The 21,565-nt window shown below is 42.2% G+C and overlaps 1 protein-coding gene, 1 long non-coding RNA gene and 1 pseudogene across 2 annotated transcripts in view; all 3 read left to right on the forward strand.

The window, feature by feature from the left end:
- Nucleotides 1-1,010, forward strand: part of LOC133514595 (uncharacterized) — a 36,350-nt gene extending 35,340 nt beyond the window's left edge. The window contains exon 3 of the long non-coding RNA XR_009798822.1: nucleotides 64-1,010. This is a non-coding gene — a long non-coding RNA (uncharacterized LOC133514595). The remainder of the gene's footprint in view (nucleotides 1-63) is intronic.
- Nucleotides 1,011-1,787: 777 nt separating this feature from the next.
- Nucleotides 1,788-21,565, forward strand: part of LOC133514925 (protein shisa-6-like) — a 53,784-nt gene continuing 34,006 nt past the window's right edge. Inside the window, exons 1-4 of the mRNA XM_061847031.1 lie at nucleotides 1,788-2,463; nucleotides 11,354-11,514; nucleotides 15,353-15,442; nucleotides 16,425-16,493. Of these exons, the coding sequence (XP_061703015.1) occupies nucleotides 1,907-2,463; nucleotides 11,354-11,514; nucleotides 15,353-15,442; nucleotides 16,425-16,493 (877 nt within the window). The 5' untranslated portion in view covers nucleotides 1,788-1,906. The remainder of the gene's footprint in view (nucleotides 2,464-11,353; nucleotides 11,515-15,352; nucleotides 15,443-16,424; nucleotides 16,494-21,565) is intronic.
- On the forward strand, nucleotides 17,009-17,127 carry LOC133515166 (5S ribosomal RNA; annotated as a pseudogene).

Consider the following 21,565-nt stretch of genomic DNA (forward strand, 5'->3'; position numbering starts at 1 on the left):
TATCTGTGTGTGTAAACATGCTTGGCCGCCAGCAACATCTCCGTTTGTCTTCTCTGTGTCCAGTCAGGAGGTGCAAAAACGAGAGGAGAGCCGGGCACGTCGCCAAGGGAGGAGCAAGGAGGAGGAGGAGGAAAGAGGCACCACCTGAATGATGACGTGGACGAGAGCAAGAGAAAGAGGGTGAGATAGAGAGAGGAAGGGAGGGGTCTCCTCTCTCCATCGCTTCTCATTCAGTTTGATCAGCAAAGCAGTCGAGCCTCTGGTAAGTTCTTCGTCTTCTTCTTCGGGTTCTTTGAAGGCGTTTAGGGAGGGGAAAATGACGTCATATTTTATTAACATCAACTTGCCCACATCACTAAGACATTTCAGCGCACCATGAGACAAAATATGTCTTAGTGACATTTTTTTTTTCCACAGCCATTCACTTCTGTATGACATTTCTTTGGAGAACAACTAAGCTGCACTAGTAGAAGGACTAAAAAAAAAAATACTACTGTCTTATACTACTACTACAACAAAATAACATTTCTGCGCACTGGTAGATTAACTAGGGAGTGCTAATAGAACAACTACGTCTTCAAACTAGTGATGTTTTTTTCCACCACTACTGCCTTCCACTACACTATGATGTTTCTGTGCAGAACAATTAAGGGCACACTAGTAAAGCGACTGTTTTCTTACTAGTGTAATTGTTTTACACTACTGCCTCCCAGTACTGTGTGACACTAGTACTACTACTGTATGAAATTTCTGTAGAATGAGTCTTGCGATATCGCGAACACTACTGCCTACTGTCTATGCCATTTCTTTCTCACATGGTGCACTAGTAAAACAACAATTTTCTCAAGAGTGATTAATAGTTTGTACGCTAATGTACAGTGGGACCTCGATTTCATGGGCTTCAGATTTCACAGAAAATACTGTGCAGTTAAAACTCACCATCACTCCCATCATGCAACAATGAGCTAAGTTTGAATTAGCTTGAAAACTTTTCAGACAAAAAACATATATTTGGCTACCGGTGGCGCAGCTGGTAAAGTGTTGGCCTCACAGTTCTGGGGTCCTGGGTTCAATCCCGGACCCGCCTGTGTGGAGTTTGCATGTTCTCCCTGTGCCTGTGTGGGTTTTCTCCGGACAATCCGGTTTCCTCCCACATCCCAAAAAACATGCAACATTAATTGGACACTCTAAATTGCCCCTAGGTGTGATTGTCAGTGTGGTTGTTTGTCTCGATGTGCCCTGCGATTGGCTGGCAACCAGTACAGGGTGTACCCCTTTTCCTGACCGTTGACAGCTGGGATAGGCTCCAGCACTCCTTGTAAAGGTAAGCGGCAATGAAGATGGAGGGATGGATGGATATTTGGCTACAGTAATCGCATACTGGCTATTTATGGCCGCACAAAAGCGCTTCTATTTAACAGACCTATTAGCCCGTTGAATCAAGGTTCCACTGTATGGCGTTTCTGCGCACTAGTAGAATGGCAAGGGAGCACTTGTGGAATGAATGTCATAATACTACTGAGAATTTTTCCAGTATTGTTTCTGTGCAGGACTAGAACATCATCTAACTTTTTAAGGTGCACTGGCTGAACGACTGTCTTACTCTGGATGTTGTTTCCATGATGTATTGCTGTCTGCAATAGTAGTACAACTGGACTGCGCTAGTAAAACGACCAGGGTGCAGTGTTTGATCATGAGGTGATTCAAGTTTTTTGTGTTTTAGCGTGAAGTGCTCATTGGAATTTCTCTGCGCCAGGAGCCCGAGCCCTAGTGTGTGTGCGTGTCAGAGAATGAGGTGGCGAGCGTACAGAGGTTTTGGCGCGGCGCGCGTGCTCGGACCCGCGCTCAAGACGCCCACAAGAATATCCCCAAAGTGAGGCCAGGCCAGGGGGTTCGGGGGGGCAGCATGAAGCCCCTCCTGCCGTTCCTGCCACTCCTGCTTCTGCTCAGCCCGGATGTGCGCTGCGCCCCCGCCAACAAGAGGCTCCCCAAAAGCGACGCAGGCCCGCCGGGACCCCGGAACCCCGCCAAGCCCAAGTGGGCAAACGGGAGCACAGCGGCACCGGTGTCGGGTGCGGTCACGCAGCTGCGCGCCCCTGCCCTCCAGCACGACACATGCCTGGGCTACTACGATGTGAGTGGACAGTTCGACAAAGAGTTCGGTTGCAACAACACAGACCACCGCTTCTGTTGCGGCAGCTGTTTCCTACGCTTCTGCTGTGCCGACCGCGCTAAGCGTCTGGAGCAGACGTTCTGCACTAATTACAACACGCCCGACTGGGTCAAGACGCAACCGCCCTCGCCCGCGCCCACCGGGGACACCTATGACCCCGAGTTGGACCGCACCAACACCACCGTGTACATCAGCTGCGGCGTGGTTGCGCTCGTGGTCGCCGTGGGGATCTCCGCCAAGGTGGCGTACGACAAGGCCACCAAAACTCCGCAGGAGATGAACGTGCACAGGTGGGTGTCCGCGCATGGGCAGGAACTTTACGTAGGCGTGGGAGTCTTAACTCTGGAAATTAGTGGTAGCTTTTTTTCATCATCTGTCACGAGTCGTGAAAAAAAGTAATAAATTGATAAAATAATTTAATAACATAATAAATATTACATTAAATATTATGCTAATGAGAAAATTGGTAACGTGTTAAAAGGTTCAATTGTAGCACCACATCACCGTACCCAGAATTGATCAAGTTATTGACAATTTTCCCGAAGTGATAATGATAGATTATGTTACTTCAAGTGAAAAAGAAAAAACTTTCAAATTAATTCAGAGGAAAATTAAATTGGGAAATTGAGAACAAGTACAAAAAAGTGACATCATATGGCAATTTTTGATTCAGTGGTGTCAACTATGTAAGCAACAATGTCACAATAACAATGAATGTGATCAAGCAAAAACCCATCCATCCAGCCATCCATTTTCTGAGCCGCTTATCCTCACAAGGGTCATGGCAGTGCTCAAGCCAATCCCAGCTGTCATCGGGCAGGCGTCAGGGTACACCCTGAACTGGTCACCAGCCAATCACACGGCACATGGAGACAAACAACAGTCGCGCTGACAATCACACCTAGGGGCAATATAAGTCTCCAATTAATTAATGTTGCATGTTTTTGGGATGTGGGAGGAAACCGGAGTGCCCGGAGAAAACCCACGCAGGCACGGGGAGGACATGCAAACTCCACACAGGCAGGGCTGGGATTTGAACCCCAGTCCTCAGAACTCTGAGGTAGACGCTCTAACCAGTCATTCCACTGTGCCGCCATCGAGATAGATAGATAGATAGATAGATAGATAGATAGATAGATAGATAGATAGATAGATAGATAGATAGATAGATAGATAGATAGATAGATAGATATAGATAGATAGATAGATAGATAGATAGATAGATAGATAGATAGATAGATAGATATAGATAGATAGATAGATGATAGATAGATAGATAGATAGATAGATAGATAGATAGATAGATAGATAGACAATCAGAAACAGGTTATTAAGAAGTCATGTGACAATCTACCATCATCACTAGATTACAATAATACAAGCTAACATTAACACTTTTGATGCAGAAGAGTTTGGATGAAAATGAAAAAGTAAAAATGGGATGACCATTGATTTCGGGCCTACATCTCCGAGCGTGATCACACGTGCACACACGCAATACCCGCAATGTGTGTGAGTGTGCATGTGTCCAGAGGCGTCGAGAATGGAAAATGTCACCGATAGTGTTGCTGATGCTGATGTTTCTATAATGACAAAGAGTGTTGAGTCCTGGGGCTGCCTCATCTTCTTCATGAGCACAGACATAAAAACACAAAGGACACGTCGACGACGTCTCCTTGGGAAGACACACACTTTGAACAACACACATACACACACACTTACATGCATGTGTAGTCGGTGTGTAATTGCATTGTAATGAAGAAAACCACAAAAGGAAATGACTTAGTCATGCCTTGTGTCACTGTGATTGGGGAGGAGAATTATATAAATCCCATTTTGGTTGATTCATTTGGTGAAGAAAATGACTTAGTCATGCTTTGTTTTATTGCTTGTTGGAGAAGAAAATGGCTCGGTCATGTTTTGGGCGACAGAAAGTAATGTAGTCATCTTTGAAGTTGTTGTTCAGGTGAAGAAGATGGCGGTCGTGGTAAATATCAGTGAAGAAGATTACTTAGTCATGCTTCGTTACATTGTGGATTGTTTCATTGGTGAAGCAAATCATATTTTAGTTTGATTGTCGCGGTGAGACGAAAACAACTTAGTCATGCTTTAGTTCAACGAAGAACGTGATTCAGTCATGCTTTTGTGTCATTGTTTCGGGGGAAGAAAATGACCCAGTCTTTTTCTTTAGTCATATTTTGTTTGCTTGTTGTGGTGGAGAAAAATATATAGTCATGTTTTTAGATATTGTAAGATATCCTTTATTGATCACCGGAAAGGAAATTCACAGCTGTTATATTGGCCAGGCCAACTGCTGTTCCACCAGCACCCTACTGATGGTCTTATTTAAGGTGTATTCATTTTTTAAATGTTATTATTATTTTTTGATTGTCAGGGGTATCAAACTCATTTTTTTCACAGTCCAGAATGATGATTGATGGTTAACTACTGATGAAATCTGAAGCCTGCATAAATGTTTTCAGCCATTTTATTACTTATAAAAGGGTGATTTGTAACCCAAAAAAAATGTTTGTGATGTCAAAACAATATTACAACAGAGAGCAATTTACAGTTTTTAGGTTTTTGCAAGAAATTTGAAGTCAATACACATCAGTTGCTTTTCCGGGGCCACATAAAATGATGTGATGAGCCAGATCTGGCCACCAGGCCATTAGTTTGACACCTGTGGTTTAAAGAAAGGGTACAATGACTTAATCATTTTCTGTTTTAATGTAGGCTAGAAAATGACACATGTATGGATTTTTTTTTTGTTTTTGTTGTTGTTGTTGTTGGGGGGCATCTTAGTCAATTTGTATCTTTGTTACAGTGAAAAAGAGGGACTTTGGTGTGCTTTTTTGTCTAGAAAACAAGTTGAGTATATTTTACTTGCTTTTTGTCGGGGAAGAAAGTCACGTTTTGTAATTTAAAAAAAAACACTTCTTAGTCAGTGTTGACTCAAGAGAAGCCATCGAGTTGAGCAGCAAACATTCACACTTGATGTCCCTCCCATGATGCATTGGTGCCAAATGACTTGCTAACTGAAGTTCATCTGAGTCACTCGCTGTGTGGCCACCATCAGACGCACGCAACGCACACTGTGTGAGCAAAGTTAGATCCAGTCTTGTCCGGCCTCTGATTAATTGGTTGGTTGGTTAATTGATTGATTGATCGCTGTGCATCCCAATGCTTTTGTCCATGATGTTACAGTGCATCCAAAAAGTATTGACAACCGTTCAAGCACCAACCTGTCCTGCATTTTGGCGTTATTACATCATGGATTTAAGTTGGTTTTCTTCCTCAAAATTTTACCTGCAACACCGCCTATCCATCCATCCATCCATTTTCTGAGCCTCTTATCCTCACGAGGGTAGAGCCACTCACAATCACACCTAGGGGCAATTTAAAGTCTCCAATGATGGCATGTTTTTGGGAGGTGCGAGGAAAACAGAGTGCCCGGAGAAAAGCCACTTACGCACGGGAGAACATGCAAACTCCACACAGGGTCAGGGATTTGAACCCCGGTCCTCAGAACTGTGACGCCAACGCTCTACACCTGCAACACCATTCTGCCACAACACTGCATAATAATCATGTCATTTATTTTTGGGGGGATTTTTAGGACTAAGGAAGTAACATACTTAATAAATTGGGAAAAACTCCCCCAAAACGTTTTTCTTCAAAACATGTAGAAAAAAAAGTAGAATGAATAATCTGTTCTGGAATAAAGCCGTAAATTCACAAAATGTAAATTAGGGAAATGCTGAGAATACTTTCCAGATGCATTGTAAACAAAAATTCCAATTAAATGAAAAATAAAAACATATACAGTCACCAATTTTGTGAATAAGGATGTAAAATAAATCCTACTAACGTTTTGATTTTTTTTAAGAAATTGGAAAAAAATGTCTCCAATTTTTTATTTTTAATCACATTGTTGTGTGGTGTCACGTGTAGAGGTTTAAGAAAAAATGTGAGTTTAATCCATTTTGGCATAAGGCTGTAACAAAATGTGCAAAGGTGAAGTACTGTTAATACTTTTAGTTATTTACCAAATTTATTGAGAAAATGGAAAAGTCAAACACTGAATAGTTGAGTATATCTGGAATTTACAGTGCCTTGGGAAAGTATTTGGACCCCTTGAACGTTTCAACCTTTCGCCACAGTTCAGGCTTCAAACATAAAGATATAAAATTTAAAATTTTTTGGGGAAATTTTATACTTTTTTAACAAATGAAAAACAGAAAAGTGGGGCATGCAATTTTATTCGGCCCCTTTACTTTCAGTGCAGCAAACTCACTCCAGAAGTTCAGTGAGGATCTTGAATAATCCAATGTTGACGGATGATGATAAATAGAATCTGCCTGTGTGTAATCAAGTCTTCGTATAAATGCACCTGCTTTGTGATAGTCTCGGGGTTCTGTTTAAAGAGCAGAGAGCATCATGAAGACCAAGGAACACACCAGGCAGGTTGAGATACTGTTGTGGAAAAGTTTAAAGCTGGATTTGGATACAAAAAGATTTCCCAAGCTTTAATCACCTCAAGGAGCACTGTGCAAGCAATCATATTGAAATGGAAGCAGTATCAGACCACTGCAAATCTACCAAGATCCGACTGTCCCTCCAAACTTTCACCTCGAACAAGGAGAAGACTAATCAGAGATGCAGCCAAGAGGCCCATGATTACTCTGGATGAACTGCAGAGATCTACAGTTGAGTTGGGAGAGTCTGTCCATAGGATAGCAATCAGTCGTACACTGCACAAATCTGGCCTTTACGGAAGAGTGGCAAGAAGAAAGCCATTTCTCAAAGATATCCATAAAAGGTCTAATTTAAAGTTTGCCACAAACCACCTGGGAGACACACCAAACATGTGGAAGAAGGTGCTCTGGTCAGATGAAACCAAAATTCAAACGTTTTGGCCACCATGCAAAATAATATGTTTGGCGTAAAAGCAACACAGCTCATCACCCTAAACACGCCACACACGGTGGTGGCACCCTCATAGTTTGGGGCTGCTTTTCTTCAGAAGGGACAGGAAAGATGGTTCAAATTGATGGGAAGATGAATGGAGCCAAATACAGGACCATTCTGGAAGAAAACCTGCTGGAGTCTGCAAAAGACCTGAGACTGGGACGGAGATTTATCTTCCAACAGGACAATGGTCCAAAACATAAGGCCAATTCTACAATGGAATTGTTAAAAAAATAAAAGTATCCAGGTGTTAGAATGGCCAACTCAAAAGGCCAGACCTGAGTCCAATCGAGAATCTGTGGGCAGAGCTGAAGACTGCTGTTCACAAACGCTCGCCATCCAACCTCACAGAGCTCGAGCTGTTTCGCAAGGAAGAATGGGCAAGAATTTCAGTCTCTCGATGTGCAAAACTGATAGAGATATACCCCAAGTGACTGCCAGCTGTAATTGCAGCAAAAGGTGGCGCTACAAAGTATTAATGCAAGGGGACCGAATAATATTGCAAGCCCCACTTTTCAGGTTTTTATTTGTTAAAAAAGTTTAAAATATCCAATAAATTTCATTCCACTTCACGATTGTGTCCCACTTGTTGTTGTTTCTTGACGAAAAATGTTTTTAATTTATATATCTTTATGTTTAAAGCCTGAAAAGTGGTGAAAGGTTGAAAAGTTCAAGGGGTCCGAATACTTTCACTAGGCACTGTAGTCACAGCACTTTTTAGAATTTTAGGGAAAATAACTGAATTCCCCCCACCAAAAAAAAAAAAAACAAATGTGAAAAGTTGAGTTTGTTGCTTGAAGCTCTTACTAAACCAAATGAGTACGGTTGTATTTCTTGAATTATGTTCCGCAGCGCTCAGTGAGCGATTGTGTGAGTGTTTTTGCAAGTCGGTGATTGTGTGAGCAAGCGAGAGGCTGAGCAGAATGTTGAGGCGCTGGCAGACCTTTTGCTTTGTGTGACCTTCAACGCACGACTAAACCGCTGAATTCTCTCCTTATTGATCAGGTTTTTGTATCCAGCAGAGAGCGAGGGAGATGCATTGCCTCCCTGGCTGAGTGCACACTATATGTGTGTGTGTGTGTGTGTGTGTGTGTGTGTGTGTGTGTGTGTGTGTGTGTGTCTCTCTCTCTCTCTTCTCATGTTTCACACACGTCACAGGGCAGACAGGCACAATTTGGCCAAAATAGAACCAGTACAAGAACAAGATGTGATCATGTGTCTCCCAGCCACTTCATCGGGTCCGCCATCTAATTATTTTGAATACAAAAAGATAATGACTGTATATGCCGTGATGCATCGCACGAAAATATCTTTAACTCATTCACTGGTGTGGAAGAAGTCAACTGGAATCTAACTGTTTGCTGCCATCTATTACTACATTTCTCAAGAACGTTTCTCAACGGGTCGGCTGGCAAAAGGGTCTCTCTGAGTTTGTCAGTCAATGTCAAGTTTCAAAACCATTGTAATGGCAAATGGCATTGGTCCAGATTTAAATTCAACACAGTTTTTGAGTAGAACATTAGGATTAGGGGGCGAATCTCGGCTCGTCACGTTGGTTATGAGGGAGAGAGATGCCAACACGTTAGAAGTCAGATAACTTTAGTTTAGGAACTTCAAACACGAACATAGTATGTATACATATATGTTATAAACAGGCCCTGACCGATCCATTAGTTGGCTGATTTAAGTTCTTTTCAAAATAAGGAAAAACAGGCAAGAGATTTGCCTGTTAAATACACAAGTAGGAGTCCCACTGAATGATGTCCTTGCACCGTTTTTTTTTATACTACATTGAGCTCTGTCTCCATTCCAATAAAGGCTTTTCTTGAGCTGATGGCAAGGTTGTTCCACTCCTAGTCTCAATATAAAGATACGTTCACCGGTTCACGTTTTTTTTTTTCTAATGCATGTGTATGTACTTGAAAATTCAATTCTCTCCTAAACTAAGGACAAAGTATTGTAAAACAGGCACCTTTTCTGATGGTGCGTCATTCCTTTGTCATCGTTAGGGTTAGGGTTAGGGTTAAGTTATTTTATCCATAGCATATTTTTTAAACAGCCATTAATCAACCATCCATTTTTTTTCCTCCCAAATATTGCCATTGGCCTCAAAAAAAAAAAAAATCCATATCGTTTGGTCCCGAGCACAGTATAAGCAGTATGTGTTGTGGTAGGTAGTAGAAAGTGTGTGTCGGCATCATGAGAAAAGATGAATGGTGAAAGCAGCCGACGTTCAGTTCAAGCCATGCTGTGAGTACGCATCGCTCACTGTGTATTTTCTGATGATTTTATGCATGGTTTTTTTCATTTTATCATCAAAAGCCTCATCTACGGCTATTCTTTCTTTGTTGTGCTATGCTTGTCATCTGCCATACACCGCACACAAAAAAAAAACCAAACAGTAAGCAAACAAATATTTTTAGTGTCCAGTGTAGAGACATTTGTATATATATTTTTTTTCAGATATTAAAAATTGATACATGTTTCCCCCTTCGGATATTGTGGTCTGCATGTGTGCTGCGATTTTTGCAGTTCTGACAACTTGTTGAGCTTTGTGTATCTATTTGGCATTCAAGGAACATGAAAGTAGGCCTGCGGTGTCTCTCAGGGCTTGCTTGGTTGCCCACTCTAGTTGACATTCATCCCCTAACTGGCATGTGGATTTGTGAACCATCAAACCACTACAACACAAAATATTGGGATGGGTTTTTTGTTTGTTTTTTTCAAATTTTGTACTCTGAGCCTTTCACAAATCTCCTGATTCGCTCGACATTGTGGCCAACTGGGACGTCGAGAATCAGGCCGCCTTTTCCAGCAAGGCGGACCTAGCTTTACTGTTCTCCTCCTGGAAGTGAAACGCTATTAATACTCACAAAGGCTCCCAAAGTCACACACACGCGTGGAAAAGTGGAGTACACGCTGGCTTTAGGTCCTCATTGACACACTTTCACAAAACATGCTGCTAATGACATACACTTCAGCAACTTCCAGGGCTTTCTACCTGGAACTTCATCTCAACACATCACCGCAGTCTTTACCAGGCATTATTGTGGCAAGGCATAAAGTATATGTAAAATGTAAAACGTGCAGTGGCTGGCCATGTGTTGGTGTATTACATCCCCTTGTAACCCTAAAATTGTCAAACCGAACCGAACCGAAATTGTCCTACCGAACAGAAAATAAAAACAACAACAAAATGCTGATATCAATGGCAAGTTTGAAGACTTAGAAATGTGATTATTTTGAGAAATTAAGAAATAAATCTAGTTGCCAATATAAGTGCCTTAAATAAACATTTAATTTGTTCTTTGAAAGCCTTCGTATCTCAAATCATTTTTCTCCATTAAAACGAATAGAAATGTGACCCCCCCCAAAAAAAAAAACAACAACTAAAAATGTAATGGGTTTTTTTTTTGTTTGTTTGTTTTTTTTTCACAAAATGGCACTGGATTAAAAACATACAGTAATAACTTAAATATAATGTAAAGAATAAAGACTGCATTGTTCATGTGGGCTCCTTCGCATCGTAATCCAGTCATGCAGATAAACAAAGTTTCACAAATCAAACAAGTCATACTGTAAATTCCTGTCATTTGAATCATTTTCAGAGAATAAAAAATATAACCAGAGTATTCTTATATTTTCTGCCTATGTGTTACTTCACTCTTTATGTTCAATAATCCAATGGTTAAACCGTTTTAACAATGCCCATTTGTTAGCCTGTCTATGGTATTTGCCATTATTTGTTAGGATTAAGCCAGTGGATTTATGTAGTTGTTAAATAGTTGGAATTATCTTTGTTTTATGTTTACTTTGAGAGTAAACTTTAATTCCAAATGGCAATAAACAATTTGAAGCCTCTTTTTGCAAGCAATTGTTCACAATCTTCCAAACTACTGCTTGTTGTGAAGTGAGTTGAGTTCACTGGCACCATAAAGTGCTTGTATGTCTCAAATTTTTGCTCGCCAGTCAGAGAAAAAAATCGTCTGAACGACAACTCCGATCTCGAAAAATTTCAAAGTTGAGTTGCTCGTCTGTCAAGGCGCCCCATTATAGTTGAAAGTTCCTGGGTCAGCGCTACTGATTGTGAAGTCACAGGGAAATGCACAGATTTATTTGTAGTAAATGAGAATTTTCCGGATAATTTAGCACAATGGGATCATTTCCCAGTGGAAGACGACGTTGCTAACCATGCCGGTTTGATTTCAGAGCACTGGCGGACATCTTGAGGCAGCAAGGCCCCGTTCCCATTTCGCAGTATGAGCAAGACAACTTGGACGCCATGATGAATGGGTCACCAAAAGACGAGACGCCAGTCCGGACCTGCAAGAACAACTACACGCCCGTGCATGCCAAGTCCTCCAACCATGGTAACTCGTTTTTGTAGTGCACTAAACTGCCCATTTACTTTTGCACACTCTTTTTATGGCTACTAGGACAAATTGGGCATATTAGGAGGATAAGTTCTACTATTACTACTAGCATTATGGCTATCACATGTAGGACATGTAACAGGCAGTTTTCAATCATTGCATATTTTCTTCATTAGTAATGTAGCTCTTCTACGAGTGCATCCCAATCATTCTACTAGTATGCAGGAATATCATATCCTATGACATTCCTGGTCAGGCAATCATTCCACTAGTGCACTTCAGTGGTGAAGACCCCTAGTGTGACTATCGTGGACTATTAGAACAAGTGTTTCTTACTTACTGGTGTCAACTACTGCACACTAATGAGATTTTGGCATATTAGTTGGGCAAATACATGTTGCTAGTAAGGCAAAACCATGTACTAGGTTGCATCTGTGTTCTTCTAGTTCTACTGGTGACATGATACAATTCTACTAGTTACTATGTATCCTGTGATTGGCTGGCAACCAGTTCAGGGTGTACCCAGCCTCCTGCCCAAAGTTAGTTGGGATAGGGTCCAGCACTCCTGGGACCCTTGTGAGGATAAGCATCTCAGATAATGGATGGATGGATGGAACATCAGTGGATCACTAGTAGTACAAGTAGAATGCAAATTTTAACAAGGCTTAAGCTGCATGGACTAGTACAGTCTTCGTCCTCAGTAGTAAGAGAATGTTAGCAAACTATGAGGACAACTATATATTGCTAGTGAGACAAAACTGTACAGTAGTTCACAACTGCACAGTACTAGTACTACTAAAACTTGGTAAAATTCTACTAGTTAACATTTTGCATTTAGAGCAATAATAGTCGTGCACAAATGTCGACTAGTGCACACAACTTCAAACATGTACCTGTACTTCTTTGACGTGTGTGCCAAATCTGTTGTACTCGAAAAGTCGAGTGTACTATTACAAAAACATTAAGCCAATATTGAATAAATAGAACATCTGTATGGCCCACCGGAGGAATTTATCGACCAATGACAACATTTTTGACATTTTCAAAATGATCATCATCAGCCAGAGGGTTTTTTTTTTTCCTGATGAAAGACTCATATAATCTTCATTTTTCTCACAAAAGAGTAAACGCTGTTAAGTGTTGCACATAGCGAGGACAAAGAGCATACAAGTACATATACCTTGAAGTGGATAGCAAAGTTATGGAATAAATGCTCAAATGGCTTCAAAGTTGTACTTGAAGGCCAAAGTGGCACTCATAATTGGGGAAAAATACATCTCTGTCATTTTACAAGTGGGCTGAATTGTTCTACTAGTGAGTACAAAGAGCATACTACTACATGATTCTTGAACTGTGTTTTTTTATTGACAGACACGGAAGAACAGTGTTCCTTTCGCTTTTCACTTCACTCTTTCCCAGCACACCAGGGATGAACGTGACATGTTCAACACGAATCGTACAGTCGATTTTTAAACCTACTCGGCGTGAACCCTCAAACTGGGGTGCCAATGATCTTTTTCACCTAAAACTACTTTTTCCACCGCCGCTCCGGGGATCAGCTCGCTCGCTAAGTGCCCTATAAGCATGTCCCAGTTTCAACGGTGTCACAACCCTGAAACGTGACACTTTCATTGCCACGTGCATGCTAATAGGCTAACGTGCTACAAAATGCCAATAGTGGTGTTACCATTTTGACAAAAATAACTGCGAAATGAAACAACCAAGACAGTCTTCAATTTTCTGACTTCTGATCATGTGCCTTCTAAATTTTGTTAATACAATGACAATATGAAATTAAATGTAAAGACATTAAACTTCTTTTCTCCACACACTTTTTTTTTTTTCACTTCAGTGGACATTGTGCTGCTCCACGTGTTGTGTGTGCCATTGTTTGGGGGCTCTATGATGCAGGCATATGAATATACTGTACACGAAGGAGGCAGTCACAATTGCCCAGTAAGCTTCAGTACTAGTCGTCGTTCACAGACAATACAGTGGAGTATCGGGAAATGTCTGTGAGTCTCATATTGTCTCTCATTGTTGTGACATGAATGGACTCCACTGCCAATATACAACGCCGATATCTCCAAATTTTGCTCACAAGTCAAAACAAAAATATAAGCAAAACAAAGGCTAGCAAATTTTTTTTAAAAAGTTATTCCAGTTTATTCCTATTCCTGCTTTGACTTTTGAGTGTCCCAGCTGGAGTTTTTCCAGTTACAAGCCGTCCCTAAGTCATTTTTTCTTCTTTGTTCCAAACGTTTAGTTGCAACTGAGCTTCAGCAAGGCTGCCATTCGTATTAAAATGACAATAAATGTAGGAATTAAAGTATATAAAGCCCCCATATATCAGGCAAAGACAGACAAAATCGGGACAGACATTCAAACACACAAATAAAAAATGAAAACAACCGATTCCAGTTCTTGATGTCACCCACGAGGCCACACCCCTCAAAGGCACATTGGAAACATGAATACTACAGAAAATACAGTAATTACACTTTAATTTCATTGGTTTAAAATATTAAAGTACAATTTCTTGTTGTTAAAAACAAAAACATAAATGATGTTTTTGGGTCTAGCACAGAATAATGGCTTTTCAATTCATTTCAATGGAAGAAACTGATTTGATATAAAAATTAATTTCTTGGGCGGCACGGTGGACCAGCTGGAAAGCGTTCACCTCACAATTCTGAGGACCCGGGTTCAATGCCAACCGTCCCTGTGTGAAGTTTGTATGTTCTCCCCGTGCCTGCGTGGGTTTTCTCCGAGCACTCCGGTTTCCTCCCACATCCCAAAAACATGCAACAATAATTGGACACTCTAAATTGCCCCCAGGTGTGATCGTGAGTGCGGCTCCTTGTCTCGATGTGCCCTGTGATTGGCTGGCAACCAGTTCAGGCTGTACCCCGCCTCCTGCCCAATGCCAGCTGGGATAGCTCCAGCACTCCCAGAACCCTTGTGAGGATAAGCGGCTGAGAAAATGGATGGATGGATGGATGGATGGATGGATGGATGGATGGATGGATGGATGGATGGATGGATGGATGGATGGATGGATGGATTAATTTTGTCAAATCAATGTATCATTCATTTGCAGTCTGGACGCTCTGGAGCGAGCAGCTCCTGCTCTGGAGTCTCAGAGCCTCCACAAGTATCAGATAATGGCACAAAAAATGTGGTTACATCTTTTTGGCCATCGATTGTTGCGAAAATACTTGCAAGTTGGAAAAGATGCTATGTTGGCAACAGAGCGGTATGAGACAGAAACGCCCCTCCAAAACAGCCTGATGAGTGGATTAATGAAGCGTTCAGCAATTTTGTTTCATTTGTGGATTTTTGAGGCAGAAATGTCAAACATTTTTTGGGCATGTCTTCTTTAACATTTCTAAATATGAAATAAACATTTGAAGGAAAAGCCTTGACTCATTTGCATAAATCCTTCACTTGAGCCTTTCTCGACTGCCTTCACTCTCGCGTGTGTGTGCAAATATGTGTGTGGTATTGATTAGTGCTGACTGGTCGAAGTCAAGTGTGTTTTTGGGGGGTATAATTGGTGTGCACCCCCACACAGCATGCCTTCTATGTCTGGCCGCTCAGTCTCTGAATGGCTAAAAGGTGGAAGGCGTCCAAAGTGACTCAGTTCCTTCATTAAAAAGCACAAAAAGCAAGCAAGAAAAAAATCTCCTCAACCTCCACCGCCACACTGTGATACGGAGCTCCTGTTATGCAGGTGTATGTAATGAAGTGATAGCATCATTCAGTTGCTATGGTTACCAGCTAATGTGTGTACGTGCGTTGTTTTGTGTGCGGGGATGCACGTGTCTGTCAGCAGGGCATTATGGGATGGAGACAATTCACAGCGGAGGTGCAGACATGCTCATTTCATCAGGCTTCGTAACGCTCGGAAGGGGACACCTCAAAGGTAACAAAAGTACAGCAACAATATTTTCTTATGCTCTTCTTATGCAGAGTCCTCAAATTTGAACACGGTGTTCCATCCTTGTTAAACGGCAAAGGCAGAGAAGCCTGTAAATTTTGCATCACCTGTTTGGGGTTAATTTGAGGAAATGCCATAGTCAGAGATTGTCAAAGTACAACCCATGGAATTCATCCAAAATAGCTGCTATAGATAAAGATGGCTGACTTCTGATTCAATTTTAGCCAGACTTTTTGGGTGTTTTCTCTTATAATAGATGTGTCCCATCAGTTCATTGTGGATTAGTGAAACAGGTGACTGGGACATAATTTTCTAACTTTCCACAGGGTGCAACTGGGAAAATTTGCTGAAAATGGCTACTTCAAACCCAAATTGCTGGTTTCCTGTTTAATATTAGTCATGAGGCAAGAGTCTTTTTTGTGCATCCTGTGATAATAGACACATCCGGCCACTGTCATCCAAAGCTTTGAAACTAGTTGTCCTGGGCTAATATATCCAAACCTTCCAGGGAAGTCTATTAACGCAATTTTCCTTAAGCTTCAGACTCAAAATGCTGACTTCCTGCTCAATACCAGTCCTGCATTCTTGAGACTTTTGGTGCGTCTAGTTATGATACACATGTCCACCTGTTTTTGTGTCAATCAGTGGAACTGGTGGCATGGGCAAAAAAAAAATTCAAGTATGTCAAATCTCTTGGTAACAGTCGTAAATTATTATAATTGGAGTACGGGTAGGTGTATATATGTACTGTATGTACTGAATATAAGGTATGTTTGTGAGTGTTGAGAGTATTTGTATGTTATGTCTGAGAGCAAAGTGGCTTGAAGTGGCATCTTGCCTGTGACAAAGTGACACTTCCTCAGTGGCTAGTGTGAATGCATCACAGTGCCTTTGTTCTCTGGTCTGATTCACTAGCTTCTCATCCACACTTCTTCTTTTTGTTCTCTCTTCTTTTTTCTTCTTACAGCGCAGCACTCCATCAACGATTCTGCCCAGATGCCCTGGCAGAATGAGCGTGACCTCCCCGTCTCGTACGGTAGGTCCAAAAATCGACCCTTAAATGTTAGCCCACTGTGCTGGAGCCCGAGTTCATGAATAGTGATGTTCATTCTAATACTGTCCAGTGGTGCCCTGAGTTACATGTGAACTGACCACATTTTTTGCCTTGACTTGCGGGCAAAAAAATTGAGATCCGACCGATGCATGGCAGCAGAAGTAGCCATTTGGCAGATAGTCAAAACTTATTCAAAAAGAGGCTTTAAACTGTTTGTTGCCACTCCCATTTAAAGTTGCAAAACTAACCACAAAACAATTACTCCTTGTGTATAAAAATAGCACATAGCTTCCAGTCTGCTTAAATTAATGCTTACAAACAATGCAAAATGCCATTGATGTGCTAAAGAGTACAGCGGCACATTTAGACAGACAATATAACAGTACCCCAAAGCTTATATTCTTTATCCTTTGCGAAGAAAAACTAATATTACTGCAGTTTACTGAGTTGTAAAAAATATCTGTGATTATATATTATATATATTATATGTCTCTGTAGCTTACGGCCATGCTACCGTGAGAACGCCCGATCTCGTTAGATCTCGGAAGCTAAGCGTGTTTGGCCCTGGTTAGTACTTGGATGGGCGTTCACTAGGGATTACCGGGTGCTGTAAGCTTCTATCCCCGACTAAAATGCAGAGGGGTTGAGTCAGGAAGGGCATCCGGCGTTGAACTGTGCCAAACAAACATGCGTTCATCTGTGTAGTGGTAGGAGTTGTAGTTTTAAAGGAGATAATGATGGTAGTAGTAGTAGTAGTAGTAGTAGTAGTAGTAGTAGTAGTAATTATAGTAGTGGTGGTGGTGTAGTAGTATAGCTGTGGTGGTAATACTTGTTGTAGTTGTAGTAGTGGTGATAGAAATTGGTGTATAGTATTAGAATAGTATTGGTGATCGTGGTGTAATATTGGTAGTAGTAGTGGCGTTGGTAGTTGTAGTTCTAATAATTCTGGGAGTACTCGTAGTAGTAGTGATGGTGGTGGTAGTAGTTGTAGTAGTAGTGGGGGTGGTACTAATACCTCAGAATCTGTGGATAATAAATATTGAACAGGTTTAACATTTACGATAGTCCATAACAACCATTCCCTGATCAGATAAAACAGCCAACAGTAGAAGATAATCTCTCAGAATGATCTTTCAAAGCATCTCATAATCGTGCATTTGTTAAGTTTGAATGCAGTTGTTGTTGTATGTGTTTTGTGTGGCGGACCAACAGAAGTCAATGATGTTGTGTAGAAGCTTCCAGAATCTTTTTGTGTATGCGAGGAGACTGCATGAATCCCAAGCAGCATCGTAAGCGGCACATGATAAGCAGGCAGGCGGCGAGAATGTAAACACGTTGCCATGACGACACCATGTGAGCCCTCACATTCGACGCATGTGCATTCATGTCCTAAGGTCTATGTTACAGCTGGATGAAAGTGCTCGCGTGGACCGGTCACCATTGTGAGTCCCAAGTGAGTGACGACTCAATGTCGTGTTTGACACGAAGGAATCTTGTTAGTGTGCACCACATCGATATTCATGACAAGAGACACCACCACAAGGACTTAACGTGCGTGTAGAACTACACAACTATACACTCCCGTAGTGACAGACAAGGACAACTATACATTGTGTGAACTGAATTGTTGTACTTGTGCACTGTACAAAGGTACATACGTGTTAGTTTTGCAATGTAAAGGCAAAGGCATTGGGAAACCTACAGGAAGTGAAAAATATTGAAATTGTGGCATCTGGGCAAAAACATTGGGATGCTGACCGTGACTGAAAATATAGTTTGGACAAAAGTATTGACACACATATTGAATGTGGCGTTTGAACTTGAGCTTTTTAGTGTTTTGAACTGTGGAGTTTAGACTAAAGTATAGGACAACGACAAAAGTGCCGAAAATGTGAGATATTGAAAAAGATATTGGGACACCATGAGAAAAAATGTGTCATTTGGACAATAGTATTGAAACACCTACAGAAAAAGAAAAAATTGAAAATGTGGTATCTGGACAAACTTAATTGGGACACTGACCGGAATTGAAAATATGGTTTGGAAAAAAAGTATTTGAATACCAACAGGAAGCGAAGGAAGGCTAAGTTTGCACAAAACTATTAGGACACCTACAAGTACTATAGATGTAGGAGGTCATGAGGGGAAAGCCAAACCATCTGACCCACCTTGTATTAGCCGTGGGGGAGTGACGAATGTCCATGAGCCGTTTATTCCTCTCAGCAGACTGAATTAAAGCCACCCAGATGTCCTTCCAAATGGACTGGTCCCTTCACAGGGGATCCCTCACTCTGGGAACCGCCATCATATGCTCCTGCTCCCTAAACAATGGAGGTTGGAAACTGTAACAGGCCACGAAAGAAGACATACCAGTAGTTAAACTGGTGTGGAAGTTGTGGGCATATTCACCCCAGGGGAGGATTGTACTGTAGGAGGAGGGGTTGTGTGGGGCGATGCAGTGAAGGGACAATACAGGAACTGATTTACCCGCTCTGTTTGGCCGTCGGACCCGGAAGACAGGCTCGCTGCTGTCCTCACCGCTTTACAGTACTCCTTCCATACTAGGTAAGAGAAATGAGGACCTCGCTCCGATGGGGATTCAGTGGAGTTTTAAGACATGGTTTCAAAGGCAGATGGTAGCTTGGGTAACAAAGTCCACGGTGATGTGGGACTAAGGGTTGCTCGGGATAGGTAAGGTGCGCAGGAAACCAGATAATGGCAGATTTGAAGTTTTTCCTCTGGCAGAGATGTTGCAGGCTTAGATGTACTCCCTGGTGTCTTTCACCAGCCGAGGCCACCAGAAGTGTTGTTGTACGAATTGGATGCTGCAGGTGATTCAAGGATGACAGGGGAGTTTTGAATTGTGGGCCCACTGAAGAATGACAGAGTAAGCGGAATCGGGTACAAAGAGTCGGTTGGTGGACTGGTCTTGGGATACGTGAGTTTTACCTATGTTCGATCTCCCAGAGGTGGATGCCTCAATGAAGCAAGAGTCAGGGAGGATGGTTTCTTGTTCTGCTGGGCAGAAGGGGGATAAGTACATGCCAGAAAGGGCATCAGGGCTGCTGTTGCGGAAACCAAGGCTGAAGTCAAATTGGCTCAGGAAGATTGCCTGGTGAGCTTCACGGTGAGGTTAGACATTTGGCGCAATGGATAAACACAAAGTTTTTGTGTTCAGTCCAAATGCCTTCACTCCTCTAATGCAAAGATGATGGCCAGCAGCTCTCAGTTACCATTGTCATAGTTTCGTTTGGAGGAGACAGACGACAGGGGGAAAAAAAAGCATAGAAATGTATTTTCTGGGAAGTGAGGTTCCGCAGCAAGAGAACAGGCCCCCAGCTCAGTGTTTGAGCCGTCAGCCTGTTCCACGAACTGGAAGGAAGGGTCAGGGTGTCGCAGGATGAGAGCACGAGTGAACAGGTTTATTTTTAGCTGTTCAAAGGCTTGGATTGGAGCCGGGTCCACTGGAATGGAGGAGTGATAGAGGTAAGACTAATGAGACGAACAATCGCTTTATTGTAATTGCGGTAAAGCAGCAGTAGGGATGGGAAAATCTCAGAAAAACTAGCTTGTGATTGGGAATTGGACCTCAGAGTTGAAATGGTGGGAAGTCAAGACAGAGGACATGGGGGTTGCGGTGGCGTGAGAAGGTCGTAGTGCTTGATGGCGTGATTGGAGGGATTGGCAAGGTGGGTAGCACAGAAGGAATACTGAGGATGAGAAAGAATATGGAGGTCAGAATAGTTGCGAGAACTGCCATACCTTACGTGCGAGTTGAAATCCGGTGTACCACTGGCGAATGTCAATACTCTGGCAGTGGAGTCCTGGATCTGGCAGGCTTATATATTTTTTTTTCACGCAAATCAATGCAAATTAAAACATACACCACTAGATATATATAAGTACATGAATTCACCTTTACAAGTACCTATATTATCACTTCCGAGTGAAAAAGTAGACATATATTTAAATATATATGCACACATACAGTATACATACATATGCGTTAAACCCACATATTCACAACAACCTTTTTCTGACAGAATACCATAAATGCTCCTGAACGATAACGATGGGGGTTGGCATCTGACGCCAAAGGGAAGTGAAAAGTGAAACGTTTGCACCAGAGTATCGGGACACCTTGAGGAAAGTGTGGTATTTTGACAAAAAAATATTCTGATATGGCGACAGGGTATGACTGGTTAGAGTGTTTGCTTCACAGTTCTGAGGACCATGGGTTCAAAATCCACCCCCACCCGTGTGGACTTTGTATGTTCTCCTCGTGCCTGCGTGGGTTTTCTCCAGGCACTCCGGTTTCCTCCCACATCCCAAACACATGCATTAATTGGAAACTCTAAATTGCCCTTAGCTGTGATTGTGAGGGCAACTGGTTGTTTGTGTTTATGTGCCCTGGGATTGGCTGGCAACCACTGCAGAATATACCCCACCTCTTGCCCGAAGATAGCTGGGATAGGCTCTGGGACTCCCGGGTCGCTTGTGAGGTTAAGTTGCTCTGATAATGGATGGATGCATATTGTGATACCTATTCTGGACAAAATGATTGGGAAAACTACAGGTACAAAATGTGTCATCTGGATGAAAATATGGGGATATATACAGGAGGTGGGTTTTTTTTCTTATGCTATTGGGATGTAGGCGGCACAGTGGAGCAGGTGGTAAAGCGTTGGCCTTACAGTTCTGAGGACCCGGGTTCAATACCAGCCCCGCCTGTGTGGAGTTTGCATGTTCTTCCCATGCCTGCTTGGGGTTCCTCCGGGCACTCTGGTTTCCTCCCATATCCCCAAAACATGCAACATTAATTGGACACTCTAAATTGCCCCCAGGTGAGAATGTGATTGCGGCTGTTTGTCTCAATGTGCTCTGCAACTGGCTCGCAACCAGTTCAGGGTGTACCCCGCATCCTGCCCGTTGACAGCTGGGATAGGCTCCAACACTCCCCGTGACCCTCGTGAGGATAGGCAGCAAGGAAAATGGATGGATGGATGGATGGATGGATGGATGGATGGATGGATGGATGGATGGATGGATGGATG

The sequence above is a fragment of the Syngnathoides biaculeatus genome, chromosome 16 (genome assembly GCF_019802595.1).
Source record: "Syngnathoides biaculeatus isolate LvHL_M chromosome 16, ASM1980259v1, whole genome shotgun sequence".
Lineage (NCBI taxonomy): Eukaryota > Metazoa > Chordata > Actinopteri > Syngnathiformes > Syngnathidae > Syngnathoides > Syngnathoides biaculeatus.